Here is a 19,189-nt window from a genome sequence, read left to right as displayed (position 1 = left end):
GGTGGAGTCCCTCAGCCTGGCCTGCAGGGATCTGGCCAAAACTGGCTTTCCGACATCCCCCAAGGGGTCACAGATTGCAAGAGGGTGCAGGCCAGGCCAAGGGACCCCATCAGTGCACATTTGGGGACAGGCAGGGACCGTGGGAGGGCTCCAGGGCGTGTCTGGCCCATCTTGCCCAGTCCCAATCAGCCAGACCCCAGCACCCCAGCAGCAAGCTAACCTACCGGTTGGAGCATCTGCCCCCTGGTGATCAGTGCATGTCATAGCGACTGGTCAAACAGTTGAATGAATGGTCTGACACTTAGCATATTGGGCTTTTATTATATAGGATTAAATTTATTGGGGTGGCATTGATGAATAAGGTTATATGGGCTTCAATGAGATGATACTTCATCTGTATATTGCATTATGTGCCCACCACCCAAACTCAGATCTTTTTTGTAGTCTTATATTTGACCCCTCTTTACCTTTTGTTCCCTGCCCACACCCCTTCCTGCTGGTAACCACTATACTGTTTTCTACATCTGAGGTTTTTTTGTTTGTTTTTCTTGTTTGTTCATTTGTTGCTCTCAGTTTTATATTTCACATCTGAGGGAAATCATATGTTTCTAACCTTTTACTGCCTGACTTTTTTGCTTATCATAATATTGGATCTTGAGAATAGTATACTATGGTTTTTAATGGGAAAAATGCACATTCTTAATGAAAAGGCTACCTGTATGCACTACATGTAACCTAGGGACCTTTATGATTCATACTGATTATTGAAGACTGTCCTTGCAACATGAAATTCATCATCTGGTTTCAAATAACCTAGGCCACCTGACAGGGCTGTTTGCCCATTTGGGGTAATTCGATACCAAAATGCCTAGCAAGTTATACATGGTGAGCACTCCATTTAATCAGTAGTTATGGCATATCCACTGTGAGCTAAGCATTTAACAAAAAATTAGTACATTTTTATTGTAGGTGGGAAGGAATCCTTTCCTTGGTAATCAAAGCAAAATAATATGAATTTCTCTAATTAGCCATACAGTGCAAAAGAAAACTTTGTCTTACCTAGGTCACTGACATCTAAGCATATTTTAGGTCAGGACTCCATTCACTTATTGACTCACATGGCCAGTGAATATTTATTGAGCGCCTAGTATGTGCCAGACACTGTTCTAGGCGTGAAGAGTACAACAGCAAGCAGAACAGCAAGGTCACTTTCTGTACACAGCGCATACTCCATGGAGAAGACAGACCGTTGAAAACTCAAGTATGCGATGTCATGACAGGATTCCAGATGGAAGTGTGTTGATTTTGATAGGGTAGTTGGGGGAGGCTTCTCTGAAAAGGTCATCTTTGAACTGTGCAGCTCTGTGGTGTGAGAACATTACAGGCAGAGGGAGCAGCCAGGGGAAATCCTGGGGTAGAGGTATATATGGTATGTCCAGGGAGAAGTAAAAGAAAAAAGTCAGTAATTTTGAAACATAGAAAAGGGTGGAGAAGATTGATTAACAAATGAAATTGGAGAGGTCACTACGGGCCAGATCATGTAGGGCCTCATCAACCCTGGTAACAGCCATAGATTTTACCCTAAGGTCCATGGAAGCCTTCACTGGTTTTTGAGCAAGGGGATGACTTGGTCTTGTTTGCATGTTAAAAGCATCCCCCTTGCTGTGCAGTCAGCTGGCGGGGTGGGGGTGGGGGGGCAAAAGAGAAACAAGGAAAGCCATTCAGAGGTACCTTCATTTCCCTGCTGATTGATATGTATACACACACACACACACACACACACACACACACACACAAACTCATTGTAGCTGTATTTTTTATTCCTACCATCTTAGTGTCCTAATTCTGATTAGTCTCCAAGTATTCTTTTTTTAAATTGTATACGCTTTTACTAATTTTCCTATATCTTGTCATTCCCATTTTTTCTCAGTACAATATTTTCAAGCTCTTATGATCCAAAATACTCCCCCATCTGAGTATGAATAGAAAGCTAAAGTCATCCCAAACCTTTCTAGATCACAATATGTTTGTAATTATATCATGTTATTTTTCATTAGAACTTTACGTCTAAACAGTAATTTTTTTCATATTAGAGAAATCACCAATTAGAGAACAGACCAGGCATGTATTGAGGAGCCGCATGTTATGAGGGAAAATATGAGCTTACACTGCAGCTGATGTTGAAGAGGCCCCCTGCCTGGTACAACATCTGGATGAGTGATGGAAGCATCCCGCACGGTTTGGTTTCTTGGCATTGCTCCCCTTGGTGCCTTGATATGTGTCTGATAATGACCTCAGCCAGCCTGAAACCCACCTGCCTGACAGCTGTCAGATCCTGGGAGATCAGTTATGGATGAGAATGGTATAGGATACCCCTAGTCAGTGGCACAAAGTTTTCACCCAAGGATTTTATATTGTAATCAACTATAGGCTGACTTATTTAAGCAGAATTTATTTATTTTTAGTATATGCCCACTTTTATAGCTTGGCACGTAAAGGTACTTTTTTGAAAAAACTAAAAGATAATGATAAGAAATATTGTTTTGAATTCAAAGAAATTATAATTTAGCTTGCTTAAGATAGGAGACTGGCAATTTGTGAAGTGGATAAATAGCATTGGTAAGGATAAATCAAATTCCTAAGATGCACCATTTAACCAGTTAACTGCTATGCATCCAGAACAGAAACCGTCCCCACATGCCACGATATTTTGAATTTAATTTAAACAATCAATTTGCAATGAATATTATAAAAATAAATATATTGCTCAGAATTTGGATGTTCTTGAATATTTTCAGTTGAAAATTCTCACGAAAAATGATTCTAAAGTTGGTCTATAGACGCTTATGGCAGGCAAATGGTTAAAATATATAGTCACATCAAAGTTAAAACCATGAAAATATTGCCAAATTTCAGTTTATCATTTCTGATAACTCTAGTGTTTGTTATAACCAAGAGCTTCTTGGTTTTTTTCCTCTTAAAATTCAAAACACTTTAAAAAAACATATTGTGTTCCTGTAACAGTCACCTGCTATGACTAAAAGAAAAAGTCTTGACATGCGTTTGGCTGTGCATCTTAAAAAGCCTCTGAGATGAAGCCAAGAGCAGGACCATTTTGCACAGCCACGCTTAAGAAAAGAAATGCAGGCATTTTAATTAAAATAAAAAGAATAGCGCCATTAACAAGTAACTCTAGCATGAAAAATTAAATGAGGGCAAAAATAATCCAAAATGACTTTATGCATGTTGCTGTGGACATTTATCTAAAATCTATAAATTGAGTTTCTTTCTACTGTGTTTGAAAGTACAAGTAGATTTATCTCTCATTTATATTGTCTCTGCATATAAATACATTTATATCATCTTTATAGACAGTATATATTAAAAAGTGTTTTCCCACATTATCAAGAATGTTGACCCTTTCCATGTTCTAGATAGTAAGTGTGTGTGCTAGAGTAAGCACCATAGCAGCAGGGAATTTTTCCTCATTTGTAGTTAAATTGTATGTTGACTTCAATAGATAGAAAGAAAAAGGAGAGGGAGAGGGAGAGAGAGAGAGAGAGAGAGAGAGAGAGAGAGAGAGAGAGAGAGAGAGAGGGAGAGGAAAAAAGGAAAGGAAGAAGTGAAGAACAGATAACAAGGGCTAGGGAAAATGTCGGAGTGAAAAAACTTATTTTTAGCATTCAGTACCGTGATATTCTCAGGCTTTGCAAGAATTTGTAATATTTCTGGAAAACCAGATAAATAACACGTGGTTTTTATATTTTGAAAGCAACACAGAATAAAAAAAATAGTAAAATGTATAGGACAGAACCAAATATCTCATCTTTAGAATAGAATACACTGGAGATGTTATCTGTTACCAGTTACTTTCTTATCAAAAAAAAAAAATTGAAAAAAAACAACGGTAGGCTTCTCGTACTTCCAAACAAGGAAGAAAAAACTCAATTAATAGATTTGAAATAAATATGCATGCCAAATAGTTCTTTTGTCTGCATGGAGTCAAAGCTTATTTGCAGTTGATCAGTTAGGTGAAGGTGGGAAGGTAATGTGGTTATGTTCAACCTGGAATGACTGGACCAATTCAATACAAGATGAAGACTAAGCTCCATGAGCCAGGGAAACAACAGAACCTGCCCACCTCTTACCACCCAAAGTTGTTTCCAGTTGGTCTTCACTTACACCCTCAGATCACCTTTTGAGGCGGGTGTTAGTATGAGCGAGGAGTTACTTTCTACATTTTAGAGATGCATCAAATAACTTGAAGAATTGGGATTCTAACGCAGGTCTGTCACTCAGTGAGCATTTATTAGGGACAGATAATGGGCTGTGGCCCTAATTACAAGATTACAGGTCCATGTTCTTCCCACTAAACTCTGGACTCAGGTGACACAGGATCGAACAGAAAACACATAAGTACGGCTACAGATGATGAAAGTGCAAGCTACCAGTAGCAGTAGAGGGAGCGTCATCAGCCCCAGGAATGACAAAGGAGCATGACTGGAGCCCCCATAGGTGGGACTCAATGAGGACGTCACTGACTGGGAGGACGGGAAGGGAATGCTGAAAACTCAGGCACAATTCTCATTCATTCATCCATTCATTGACCACCACGTGCAGAGTGTCTCTTGTGTGCAAGCACGGTGCCTGGGGGTCAGGGAGGGGAGGGCAGGTTGCCGAACTCATTTAGGGTGGAGACAGAAGAAGCCCAGAGACTGAGCGGATGGTAGGAAGACTGGGGTGAGCGGGATGAATGGAAGTATTCGCAGTAGGAGTACGGGAAACCAGGGTCGGAATTTTAGTGCTGACCACCCTAGCATCTTCCTGGGCCAGCTTGTCCTTCCAGCGGCTAGAGAGGCAAGTGCCCACCCAGGTCCCAGAGCCCTGACTCCAGCACCGGTTCTCCACTGGCCAGGCCTGACTTCCAGAAGCTTCTATGGCTCTGGGTCCCAACAGGACCCATATGATGCCATTTCTCACAGGAAATGCAAGACAAGAGTGTGAGTTATCACATATTTTTTAAAGGCAGGAGGGAAGTCTGAAGCCTTGCCAGACTCTGCAGGTAGAAGCCACTATCCCTCCTCATTTCTCACAAAACAGTGTCCGCGCCAACAGAGCCCGACTCCGACCACACTGTGTTATGGATGCTTGTGTTTCTCTTTTCGCTGTGGCTCTGCTGCCGCTGGGCCCCGTGGGCCATCTGGTGCTCTGATGTGTAGGTCAAATCCCTGCCACCTAGTAGGGATCTGGTGCTTATGGGTTTGGACTAAAATGATAAATGGAAATGCACGTGCTTAGGAGTGAGAAAGGGGGGTTCTGTCAGGAAGAGCTGCAGCCCTCCAAACACCCTTACCAGAAGACCTTCTGGGGAGCTCATGGCTCCCTTTAAAGCTAAGACTTTTGAGAATGCTCTGAATAATTCTTATTTCAGGGAAAATTTTCAAACATTTCTACCTAAAGGCCTTCCTCCCACTGTTTCTGGCTGACAGCGCTGCACACAGCCCTGTTTGGGAGCGGCCAGCACCGAAATGCCACCTCGTGTCTGCGAGTTTAACATTCCCGGGGCTGACACGTAAGAGGAGGAAGAGACGCAGAAGGTTCCTTCACGTGAAGTCTCTGCTTGAAAGTCATGTTTGTACAGACAGTTCAATCTTAGTTGCTTACAAAGAAACATTATATTCCACTGGAAGTTTTTCATGTACATATATTTTTCTTCAAATTGGTTTAAATAATTTAGAGATAAATTATCCAGATCTAAATCAATGCAAAATAAATTTACCAAGGTTGGTGATGTCATCGTTTTAAGCAAATTGTCAAATCTAATGTATTTTTTTAAATGTTTTCATTGATTTTAGAGAGAGGAAGGGAGAGGGATAGAAACATCAGTGAGAGAGAAACAGCATTGAAACATCATCGAGCCCACGAGCTGGGCATGTGCCCTGACTGGGAATCCAGAGTCACCTCCTGGTCCATGGGTTGATGCTCAACCACTGAGTCACACCGGCCGGGCTCTAATCTTTCTATTTTTAATTATATTTTGAATTTATCAAAGATGATATAACACTTGTGCATCCACCACCTAGTTTTAATAAATAAACATTTTATCTTATTTTCTTTTGATCTTTTCTTAAGATAAAATAACATTTATCTTAAGAAAAACTTACAAGATAACATTACAGATAAAGTTAAGGCATCCTCCTTCCTTAATCATGTTCCCCATCTTTTCTTTCCAAGGTTAGGATACGGAATCCCTACGAATATTTTTATTATAATTTTTTTTATTATTCCAATGAAATTTATAATAACATGTTACAGTATGTATTAAATTTTAGTTTAATGCCAATTTAAATTAGTAAAAAAGAAAGGATGGTGTAATCATAAAGGGAGATCATTTGGTCCAACTTTTAATTAATTAATAGAATGAGTTCATGCCAGAGTAATTGAGTGAGTGCCTTATTTTTATGACCAACTATAGCAGCATAAACTTGTGTTGTTATCAGTCTTGAAAAAGCACGTCAAAAAAACACTGAATTAATTCCATAAGGAAATGTTATAAGTATACAAATGTCACCTTATTTTCCTACCTTTATATCATAAGAGCAATAAAATGGATTGAAACCTGTTGGACAGATACTGTGTTGTTCCCCTGTGCCACCCATCATTCATTTACACACACACCACACACACACACACACACACTCACTCACTCACTCACTGCTGAGCTCCAAGCTCCCTGAGAGCCAAGGCATAAAGGACAACATATTAGGTCTCAAGCTCACATGATCTAACCAAAGGAGACATGCCAGATCATCAAATTAGACCACCCTTTTCCCCTGAAAAGAATGATCACGAATATCCTTATAGAAAAAAGAACAAAAGTTAAGCAAATCAAAATGATCTACACAGTGTAATGGGCAATATTTTCAAAATAGTCATTTTTCCTCAATGCAGAGCTATTTTTCATCGACCATTCCCTGTGTCCCGTGGATAAAATCCAAGGGTGTGATGTTAACTGCAGCTTTGTGGAAAACCTAGACTGCAATGATGCTCAGACACATTTACTCTTGAAAGATCTTTGTCAAAGGAAAGCATGCCAGAGGGTCAGTTGGCAAAATATGAACATGAAGGCGCCCCGCTGGGTGTGGCAGTCCCACAGCCGGGCCAAAGGGAAGCGCGTGACAAAAGAAGAGAGTGAGAATCTGGTCTATTGAAAGTCACCCCCCCCCCAATTCATTCTATTGTTTTTCCAGGCAACTATTAATGGTGGGGCTTTCATGCTTTCTGACTTCGTGGTGTATTAAGGCCCTTCTAGACAGCGACCTCTCTTTAGTGATCACAGAATCGCCCTTGGCTACTAGAAGTGTGTTCCAGCCTAATGAGAGAGCCTACACATGATGCTAATGAGGGGGTTTGGCTTCCGGCTACTTTAAACAATGTGTATGAGGAAGAACTGTTTGCTTTGATTATCTTAGGGTGTAAATGCAGCTGCTTCAAAGGGGAAAAGAAATCCTGAAAAAAGGCCGCTGTGGTACATGAGTCAAATTCTGCTTTGACTGTCTCCGGGGCACTGCAGGGGGGCTGCCTGGAGGGAGCCTGTTTGCTCTCTGGGGCCCTGGCATCAAAAGTAGCTGCTGCCACGGCGTCTTAGGTCAGTCCTGGGATCAGGCAGGCCAGGCGGTGATACGAGGAGTAGCTCTCTGTCAACTGCAGCGAAGGTGCCTCCGTGGTCTCGGGATGGAGCCCCGTTGGCGCCCCTCTCAGTAGCAGAGAAAGAGATCATTTGCCTCCCTAGCCCGCCTGCTCCCTCATCGTTTTCCGACTTGGCACGCGGCGCAGAGCAGGAAGAAAGCAGGAAAGGGAAGAGCAGGACGCGCCCGGTGGGGCATGTTTTCCTTAGCAGCTGCTGGAATGTGCCTTCGTGTCAGGTCACTAAGCCCTAGTGATGATCCCCTTTCTCTCTCCGCGTGCATGCCTCGCTCCTGGGCTGTCCTATGAGCCCCCTGGCTGATGGCAGTAGCCTGGGGACTGGTTCCTCTGCCCACACCCCACCGCCAGCTTCATCTCCCTAGAGCACCCCCTTCATCACGTGACCTTCTCGTCACCCCGTGCCCAGAGAGCTTTCAGGACTCCCCGTTGCCTAGCAGGTAAAGGCCCTCCTTGGACTGGCATCGAGGCCCTTGGCAATCCGGAGTGTGGAAGGCCGCCACCCTTCTGATGGGAAGAGCTGATTTCAATCAGAGGATCTATTCGCGGTCCCCCAGCACCCGGAGCACTGTCTGCCTCCACACATCTCCCTGTCACTCGCTTCACCACGACTCTGTTCAGGCCTCCCCATCCTTTGAGGTAGTTCCGCCTCCACCTTTCCCCCTGTCTTGTGAGCATAAACATGAGAGTCTTGCAGAGGAGCTACGTGCCTGGCACAAAGGAGCCCTCCATCGCTTCGTCTCCTTTCTCACCACTCGCTCTTGGTTTTACTTGGTGAATCGGTTCTGCCGACTGCTCTGCCCCTGAAGTTTTCGAATCTGTACATTCAATTACCTATCACCACACAGATACCACGTGGAGGAAAGCATCCCAGTGCGTGTCACTGAAGCATGTACATTGAGTAAGAATATTAAGCTCCTTATAATGGAATGAAGGGGAGAGGGAAAAGGGTGCGGCTGGAACCAGAATAGCTGAGATTTCTCATTAGACTATGCAAGTCACCCACCTCGGAAAGAGCTAAGGGAATCGTTTAAAATGCTGATCTCTGCGTCCTGCCCCAGAACTATTGCATCGCAATCTCTCACGGTAAATCTTACACACAGTGAACATGGGAAGTCTCTGAGACTTAGGGGGTGAGAACATATTTACTGTGATTAATAGCACAGCTGCACACCAGAATCGCCAGTGGCATTGTTGACAGCTGCACCCACCCAGGCCTCACACCAGCGCTCCTCAGTGGGAGTCTCGGGAGTGGGCCAAGGTGAAATACTCCACAGAGGTTTGGATCTGCATCCAGGATTGGAAACCATTGAATCAAAAGTTATTAATGATCAACATCTATTGGCTAATTACAACTTCTCAGAGACTTTGTTAAGCAATCTATGTGCGTTATTTCATTTCATCCCTATTATCCTGAGTTAGTCTCTCCGTTTTCATGGGCTTGGGGAGTTAAATAACTGATCCAAGGCCATACAGCTAGTATATGATTGAGCCTCAATTAGACACAGGTCCGATAACAAATTCCAAGCTCTAGTCACATTCCCCATCTACCTGTGTCATTATGTTAGACATTTCAACACTAGAGGCCCGGTGCATGAAAATTCGTGCACTTCAGGGGAGGGGGGAAGATTCCCTCAGCCTGGCCTGTGCCCTCTAGCAGACCAGGAGCCCTCGGGGGATGTCAGACTGACGGCTTAAGCTCAGTCTGGCCTCCCTCTGTGGGAGGCAACCCACGGGCTGATCGGGAGACAGCACTAGCTGGCAAGCGGCCGGCCCCGCCCCTCGATCGCCCCTTTGCCACCACCAGTCACCCCTGGTCGTCGTCCCCTCCCTCAGTCCACTAGTACCTGCCTTGGCTGGCCTGGCGCTACCCGCTTGCTGGCCCTGCCCCCCGCCAACCAGTTGTTCCACCATTCGGTCTATTTGCATATTAGGCTTTTATTATATAGGATCTGACCATCAGTATCTTCCCCAGGCATGGTTCTCCATGTTCAGTATGTAATTCTGGTTTTTGAAGTTCTGTGTGCACGCCCCCCCCCCCCCGCCCCCAGCCCAGGGGAAGGGTTTCTCAACTCCATTTTCCTTCCTGTAGATACCCAGTGAGTAGCTATTTTTTGTCCTAGGCTTTGCCCCAATATTCCCGAGAACTTCCCATCCAGTAGGCCAACTGCTATCCTTTTCCTCCTTGTAAAGAGATAGATATTAATGGCAACTAAACATTTTCCACGTCCAAGATAAGCCCAGTCCCCCTGGAGAAGCTCGCTGCAGTCCTGGGTCACATGCCTGGAGAAGGGCATTGCTCTTCCTGGGTTTCAAAACTGCAAGGGTTGCCCTCCTCCAATGTATATGCCCAAACTCACGCCTGTCCTGGGTAACCACACGGCCAGCTTCCTAGTCTACCTCTCAGCCAGTGCTTCCACACGCCTTGCACAGGGGATGGAAGTTTTCAATGGATTTTCACCTCTCATTTTCCCCTCACAAGTCACAGTTCACCCTGAGTTGCCGTCTCTTTACAGATAAAATGCCCTAATCAAGTTCCATCAACAGGAGTGGTGTGATAGTTAATGAGTAAATGGGCTGAAATTATCGCAAGAGTCTGGAGTGAAAGGTGCCCCCTTTTTGCTGTGATTAATGGGAGGCAGCTCCTCCATGACAGTTCTGATGGAGAGCACAGACAGCAGCCCTGACCTCATTGACCGGCCGCGCCAGCGCGGGTCTGACCCTTCCCCAGAGACCGGCTCCAGGGAAACACTCCAGCCTGGGTCCAGGGCAGCCAGGAAGCCAGCCTCGCTCAGGGCCCTGCATCTGGCTGCTTTAAACTGATCAGAAATGCTTTGTGGCCGAAATTCAGAAGGGACACCAGCCAAGAAGCTTGGGAGAGGAATGAGTGACGGGCATGCCTGATAAAGGGAACAAAATCTGGTGAGATTAGAGGGCCACCACCAACCGGACGTACGAGTAGGTAATTCACTACCTGGCAGGGTTTGCGTCCTTATGCAGACTCGGCCAGGGGATGAGCATTCCTAAATACTCGGGAAAAGCCTACTTAACTCACTGCAGGACAACCTGAGGGAGCCATTTAGGAAAGGCAGGGACGCAGTTAAGTCAAGCCCCCTGCCCAAATACTCATGAGGTCATTATCAGTGTCTGTAAGTTGTGTTAGACACCGCCTTCCACTTCCTGGAATTCAGACTTTTCACTCCATCAGGCGATCTTTGAAAATGATTGGATGTTTCTTTTCTTTCTTACGATTCAGAGAGCAAAGGTTTTCAGTCAATGTTAATTTTCGTTGAAGGATCTTACAGGGTTGTATTTCCACAGGCAGAGCCCTAAAATTATTTTCAAGTGAGCCTTATTCTTTTTCTCCGTAGCCTAGAAGACAAGAAATCTATGCAACTGCAGTGCCAAAATGTCAAAAGACCGAGATAGGTTGAAAAAAATAAAAGAAGAAAAAGCGCCAAAAAAATCCCTAACGCCACCCGTGCCGTCCGAAGCCTAACAAATCCGTGGCTCACATAAATACTTGTGACATGCTGTAATTAACTAGTTACTCCTCTCAGAATGAATAATAATGCAATTACTTGCCAAAGGCAGTGAAGAAGGGATAGTTCCTGTTTTTAAAAATGTCTGCCTTTCATTTCTGTAGGAAAAGAAGAAGAAAAAAACCCACAAACCCTGGATTAATTTGCATAATTATGAAGAATATGCAAATTAATCCAGGGTGACCTGCAATCTCGCCATCACACTATATGATAATTCTGTCACTTTTTTATCAGAGCCTTATATTTTTTAGTGGTTTGAGGTAGCAATAGACTAAGTCACTGCCATGTTTAAATTATATTGGTTCCCCAAATCTGCACCACAAAATAGAGATAATAGCCCGGCAAACCCATCCTTTCACAATGGGCGTTCAATGCCGTTGAGCCACTGAGGGCCAGTGCTGCTTCCTTTGTGCGGCCACAAACCCAAGTAGGAAGGGCCTTAGCTCTCCCAGCCTGCCCTCTCCTTCCTTCGGGAGTCCGCAGGCCAAGCAGTGCCAAGTTAGGGAGAGGTTATGTGAACGTGTGACTGGTTCTCTCTGGTGTGTTCATGTCTAGAACAAAGACCGTTTCTTTAACTCCACCAGCCCACCCTGCCATTCTGAACTAGGTAATTAAGTCGACAAGCATTTATTGAAAACTCGCTCCGACGTGCTGTGCTAGGTACCAGGAAATCGACATGAAAAAGACATACTGTCCATGAGAAGGTTGTAGAAAAGTCAAGATATAAAACTAGCAAATAGAACCATTAACAATGCAGTAAATATCACCACAGAGCCCATTTACACACACACACACACACACACACACACACACACACACACACTCCTTCACTCATACAAACACACAAAACCCCTCTGCTCCATGAACACAAATTTCTACAAATTCCAGACTCTTTATAAGTTCCTGATCCCATTTCAAGCAATGTTGTGATCCCATAGCTGTGGTCACACGGCACCATCACAGCTAAAGTAGGAAGCCACTCCTGAATGACTGGAGCGTTTAGAGATGGTTACCTCTATCCTAGCTCGCTGTCCCTAAACGGGTGAAAGTAAAAATAGCCAAGTGTTCCTAAAGCAGTTCTCTTACCCCCAAAAGTGAAGTGCATTCGCACCTTTTTGCCGGCCTCTTTAGCAGAGAGCTAGACCATTCCGATACGATTGTCTGAGGACGGCACTCTGAGAAACAGTAGTGTGCGGACAACCCTCTCCATCAACAAACAGATCAGATCCAGCACCGACTCCCAGGAGGTGAGACCCCTGCCGGGGCAACCGCCTGAGAATGCAGAATTCTAGGCTCCGCTCCTGAAGCTTGCCTATTAATCAGTATATTTTAAAGTTTTCTGGAAAATTCTAGCACACACTCCATGGCAAGAGGAGAGGGCTGGGTTTTACTTTAACACATCCGTAGAGGGTCCTCATTCCATAGTTTACTAGCTCTCTGACCTTATATAATGTCATTGGTCTGTAAAAGGCTGTTGGTGATGAAATGATGCCAGGCATGCAGAGAGCCAGCAGGTCAGCTGTGTGCTTTTATCAGTATAGCGGGCGCCCAGCTCTAAGGAAGATATACAGAAGTAAAATGTGTGCTTCACCACTTTGAGAAGCACATAATCTATTTAGAAATATAACATGACTATTAATAGAAATTTTAAAGATGAATTCATATTCTAAGAGAGTATTTGAAGGCCAAAAACAACACAATATTCTGAATAACAAAGTACATTGTAAAATACAGAGAATTATAAGAACAGAAAAAAATCATTAAAGTTTTGCTTTAAAATATTCTTCTAATTCAGGTGGCGTAATTCTCATTCATTCACTACATTTTTATTTATATTAAGAAACATACTAAAATCATGAGTGATAATCAACTTGCTATTTAAAACTGAACTAGAAAAAGAGTTGGGTATCTGGGGAAGGGGCCAAGGGGTAGGCCTCAAGGGGCTCATGGAACCCCTAACATATTACGCAAGAGTTGTTTGTGGGTATTTCTGAGGAGAGATCCACACCTTTCATTTGATTCTCAAGGTTTGGTGGCCCCCGAAATGTTAAGGATCACTGAGGGTTCCGGGTTAGCACATTTGATGCGCATCGCATGCATGCCGAGAAAATGGAACTTCTGATTGCATTCCATCGTCTCCCTGTTTGCTCCTGGTTAAATATCACCTGCACCCTCTCCCTTGGGCTCTCCTCATCCAGCACCCCAAGGAAGGACCAGCACAGGGAGGTTCGCTGAAGGAGACGCACAGCAGAGGGGCAGGGCTGCAGCCTCTGTAGCTTCTGTGGGCTCGCATCAAGGTCATGTGCGGGCTTTCCAAGTCCCGGTGGCCAGGACCCACTGACGGCTCCTTTCTGAGTTTTCCCCGTGTGTCTGTCATCCACGGCTTGGTCGTCTGAAATAGTTGTGATTAATTCTCTTTTTTGTATCAGGTGGAAACATGAGAAACTTCCCTGGAAGAAAACACTTCAGTTTTTCCAACTTGCTGTTGGCCAACCTCGTGGTTCTTCCACGTGGTGTTTTGCTCATCACGTGGTAATGTCCCCACTGACGTGACGTGTTTTTCTCTCTCCCTTTAGGTGTGTGTGCAACATTGACTGTTCTCAGACCAACTTCAACCCCCTCTGCGCCTCCGACGGGAAGTCCTACGATAACGCCTGTCAGATCAAGGAGGCGTCATGTCAGAAGCAGGAGAAAATCGAAGTCCTGTCGCTGGGTCGATGTCAAGGTAATGTTTACACTAAAATTCATTCCAAAGGCCCTGGCTGGTCTGGCTCAGTGGATAGAGCGTCAGCCTGCGGGCTGAAGGGTCCGGGTTCGATTCCCAGTCAAGGGCACATGCCCCATATGGGCTCTATCCCCAGAAGGGGGCGTGCAGGAGGCAGCCAATCAATGATTCGCTCTCATCACTGATGTTTCAGTCTCTCTCTCCCTCTCCCTTCCTCTCTGAAATCAATAAAAATACTTTAAAAAATTCATTTCAAAGGATGTTTTAGTCTTTGTATAGAAATGAAAGTGACGAAAACTTCTTAGTAGGCAGCTGTTTCGTTCCAAAAGGCAGTTCTGATGTATAATGGCTAGTAGAGTCTACTGTGGTATTTGTGTTAATTATAAGTTGAAGGGCCTATGACCACGCCCATATCTTTTTCTGTATCACGGGACTGTGCCTTCACAATGCCAGAAACACAGAAACACGAGAGCCAGTTTTCAGAAGATAACAGACATTCTCCCTGCGGAGGACAAAAAGAAAGTCAAAATCATTTTAGCAAAGAATCTTTGAAATTAAAAGTAAATCACACCACTGTTATATATTGATTCAATAGAAGTATTTCAAGTACATTTTTAATGCAGAATGTTCTACTTTGTTTCTTGTTCAGAAATATTTTGTTGATTTTTGACTTGTTATTTTTTTACCCAACTGATCTTAGTTATATTAGTAACCTTCTCCTTGCCCTAAAATTTAGAAAGCTGGTATCATTCTGTTATTCTCCCTCAAACTGAAATTGACATTGTCAATCTGTCTTTGTGTAATGGTTGCTTAGAAGTGCAGTTGTAAAAATACCTTAATTGCAATGAAAATGCTATTGGGGGTAATATAAAGTTGACGTTAGATGTTAAGAAATAGTTAACCAATCTTTGTTGTTGATTTTTTAACACAGACAACACAACTACCACTACTAAATCTGAAGATGGACATTATGCAAGAACAGATTACGCAGGTACCTAACATTTTCTACTACAAGACATGAGCACGTCTATAGACTAGTCCTGAGGATTCTTGGTTAGCATTGGTCCTGAGTTTCATGGTGCGATGCTTCTGACCTGCTAGGTCTTCGCTTGCTTCGTTCAGTCTTTCACTAGGCAAGAGTGAATTTTTTGAAGTAAATAACACCCTTTTTTTTTTTTTCTGCCAGAGTTAAAGCAATTGTCAAAAATGTCAGTAAGATATAATTAACTTGTTTTGACAGTGCAAATGGTACAAATGACAAAACATTTATCAAATTAATGGGTATCCGTGGAAATTAATGCCATTTTTGGCAGTATATTGTAATGAATGCAAATGTTCTAGTTTGAATTTTCATAAAAGTCAACAATAAGAATGTTTGCTAGGCTCTAAAAAAGCTGGAAATAAAGGACAGCTATAAATAGTATTGCAGGCTGTCTCTATTCAGACGGAAAGTTAAAAAGGTATGTATAATTTGTTTTTAAAAATAATAAATTTCTTTAATTTACTTAGAAACTTAAATTCATCTTCTGACACAATGCAAAATTGCAAAGCATTTTATGTAAAAATGTAAATTTTAGTTGGCAATTATAGGATATTATTTTAAGGAATATTTCTACCAAGTATAATTTTCCTAGGTTGTAAAATAATTTATAGATATAGGAATTAAACAGACCCTTGAATTTCATACAAAACTCAGGATAAAAAATATATAAATATGGAATCCTTGAAGTTGATTACAATATGTGGACTTTTTAACACGTTTTTTCACTTAGCTATTAAGAATTTGCAACTAGATTTATGACTAATATTCAATCAAAAAGAATTGCTTCCTTTTTATGATTTGCAAAAGCTTTATTATACCTTACGGGGCTATTATTAAGAACTGGTGGAAGAAAGCATTTTGTAATTTGCTTTGAAAGCTATACACAAGTAAAGTGGATTTTTATAATGTTTTTTATTTTTATTGTTGACACTGTTACAGATGTCCCCTTACATTTCCAAAAATGCACTACCACTCATTCTTTTTGGACTTGCATTTCCTTTAGCAATGTTTCTGATGTCCCCACAGTGCCCGGGAGAGACATTAGTAAGTGGTCCTTGAAAAGAATAGTTCATGGTCAGTACTTTGGGGAAGAGCACAGATAGACAAATGATTTTTTTTTTAACCCAGGATTCCTCACCACTCCTATGTGTACTATAAAATTTTTCAAGAGATTCGCATCCTTTATTATTTGTTTATTTACTCATTTTTTTTGTTATGGAGACTTTCTAATCAGCACAAAACACACACAAATGTAGGCTGGAGAGTATGGTGAACCCACATGTACTCATCACTCAAACTCAGTAGCATCAGCCCATGCGCGGCTCACCCATCCTTATCCCACCTTTATCATTGTTTCCACTTTCAAAATGTGTGGAAATGAAGGCCAGAAATGGCATCGTTTCATTCACAAACACTGGAACCTGCATCTTTCAAAGATCAACCCTTTTGTAAGCAATATTACAATGTCATCACACCCAAAATATTTTTATATGTCTTTATAATACATAACTTTTATCAAATCTATTTGATGAATAACACTTTTTTAAATAGTTTATTGATTTTTAGAGAGAGAGGAAGGGAGATGGAGAGAGAAACACTGATGTGAGAGCACATCTATAGGCTGTCTCCTGCACGCCCCCTACTGGGAATTGAGCCTGCAACCAGGGCTTGTGCCCTGACCAGGAATCAAACCTTCTGATGCCCAACCCACTGAGCCACACAGGCCAGGGCAATCACATATATTTTGTGTGTGGCAAGTTTTGCGGTACTAGTGTTCCCAAAAATGCCCTTTAGAATATGCTGATCTACAGGAAAATATTCAAAGTAATAAAGGATAATAATAGAAAATTAAGTTCTGAGGCTAATAATACATATTTTATATTTTAAATGAAATCAAATTTAAATTCTATAGCTTTATTACTTACAATAACTATATCTTTACAATGTTATAAGCCACCACCTGGCACATTTAATTTTACTGTAGCCTAAATTATTTCTAAATTTCATACGGATCTTATTGCCATTCCAGAGTAGCTTACCAACTGTACTTAAAATACTTTAATACATGTTTTGAAAACTAATTCATATGAGGAGGAAGTCTTCAAAAATTTAATGTTCTATGAATATTTCTCCATTGACCCATCTATCATTGGACTCAGAGGAAAATCAAACCTCTTCCTGAGAATTTTGTCCCTGAAACAAAGAACTCTTCATATTGATTACTGCCAATACACAAATAGATGTGTTTTTTGGGGGGTTAAATTTTTATTCCAAAAAAATTCATATTTCAGTTTGGTTTCCACTTATCTCTGATCGTCAGTGTCAGAGCTTTTAGTTGACATTATTTTTTATCTTATCACTTTATCGAATGTGAAAAGGAAAGAGAATTTATCTTTAAATACTGGCAAATGAAAATACTTAGTGTCCTTCAAAGTCTTCTAGTTTGACATCAGATTTGCTTACGGTTAAAGTGAACTTTAAAAACACATATTTGTTGAAATCCAGGTTTAATACAGGAATGGAGATAATGTCAGTTGAAGCTTGCAATTCCTAATTAAACATTGATTATATGCCTAACAATTTTCCTTGAATGTAATTTAGATGCCTTTATCTTTCTGGGTGATCTTATTAAAATGCAATGTACCCTAACCCTTTTTAGACATGACTTAAAAATAGCCATGTTCCTCAACATGTCCAGGCTTCCAAGAGTATTAGCATTTCCCTGAATTTTGGAATGCAAACTTTGGAAAAATTTGAAAGAACCACCTGGAGATTCTTTTTTTTTTCCTTATGCTTCTACTTAAAATGTGCATGCTCACTTATCCCAAATAATTTTTACTGAAACCTAGAATAAGAGTAACATAAGGACTAAAATAAGTTGCCATGATTTTACAACCCACCAAGAAAAAAATTAAAAACAAGCAAACAACAACACTGGAGGTTGACTAATGGAGAAAGTGCTAAGGACAGAACAGCGTGTCCCCTTCATGTCTGTTTCACGGGCTCCACTCCCCCGGGGGGTGGGGGGGCGGGGGGGGGCAGGGGGGGCAGGAAGCCTGTGACTCACATTCCTAGAGTCCGCTGTGCTCACAGCTCCTCCCATGCCAGTCACTTCCCTTGTTAGACAGAACATTCAGGACTCTCCCACCAGAGGGAAGTACTCATCTTAAGACTTGCTCATTGCGTCCTTACCGGTCAGGGATACCAGGGGTTAGAAACCTGGTCCTGTTCCCCACACACAACCTGTTTCCTTCTGAGCCTGCCTGAAAGCTACCAACCCAAGAACACACATTTCTGATTACAAAAATGGGAATACTCTTTAAAGAACGCCTACATCTTAAGGATGCTCTTATTTTTAATATCACTGAAAAGAAAGACTCCGGTAGGGACCAGCAGGGGGTGATTTACAAAACAAGAGCAGCAACAAAAATAAAAACAAAGTAAGGGAGCCTGGGCTCCAACAAGAAGGCCCGCTGGGTTAGAGCTGTGGATTCCAAGACCCTCACAAGTGCAGTTGACACCAGGAAAACAGCATTTCCCAGCACATCCCTGCCTGCAGGCATTGCTTCCTGGTTGTGTCTGAGTTGGGTCTCTATTCTGCCCTCTGCCCTTTAAAGAAACCCAAGGCCTGAGTGAGCCCTGAGTCTGGAGCTCTGCGCCAGTTGTTCCAGGCGGAGGGACAGGAGCCCCGTCTGATAAGCTGAACAGCCCGCTGAATGGCATCCCCCTGCATTGCTCTAAAATCTGGGCTTGGATTTAGATCTTTCCCTTCACTTGCAGAAAGGTTTAAAGAACACAGTTTTTATTTATTTTATTCATTTTTCATCTTTATTGTTGAAAGTATTACATACGTCCTCCTTTTCCCCCATTAACCTCTCCCAGCCCGCTCCTGTTCCCCCCAGGCCCTCACCACCCATTGTCTGTGTCCTTGGGTTTTGCATATATGCACACAAGTTCATTGGTTGATCTCTTCCCACCAACCTTCCCCTGCCTTCCCTCTGAGGTTCCACAGTCTGAGATACAGGTTTTAAAAATCACAAAGCCAGGATTTGTGAGGATTTTCATTGTTAATATTAAACTTTTTTTCTGGAAATTTTAAAATAGCAATTGTTTTACATCTCTTAAAACTTACATATATATATATATATATATATATATATATATATATATATATAT

At 42.3% G+C, this 19,189-nt stretch overlaps 1 protein-coding gene across 1 annotated transcript in view; it reads left to right on the top strand.

The window, feature by feature from the left end:
• The window catches only part of TMEFF2 (transmembrane protein with EGF like and two follistatin like domains 2), a 235,259-nt gene that overhangs the window by 167,446 nt on the left and 48,624 nt on the right, over positions 1-19,189 (top strand). The window contains exons 6-7 of the mRNA XM_059702604.1: positions 13,823-13,971; positions 14,903-14,962. Coding sequence (XP_059558587.1) covers positions 13,823-13,971; positions 14,903-14,962 — 209 coding nt within the window. The remainder of the gene's footprint in view (positions 1-13,822; positions 13,972-14,902; positions 14,963-19,189) is intronic.

The sequence above is a fragment of the Myotis daubentonii genome, chromosome 7, assembly GCF_963259705.1.
Source record: "Myotis daubentonii chromosome 7, mMyoDau2.1, whole genome shotgun sequence".
NCBI lineage: Eukaryota > Metazoa > Chordata > Mammalia > Chiroptera > Vespertilionidae > Myotis > Myotis daubentonii.
This window is presented reverse-complemented; position numbering and strand designations above follow the sequence as displayed.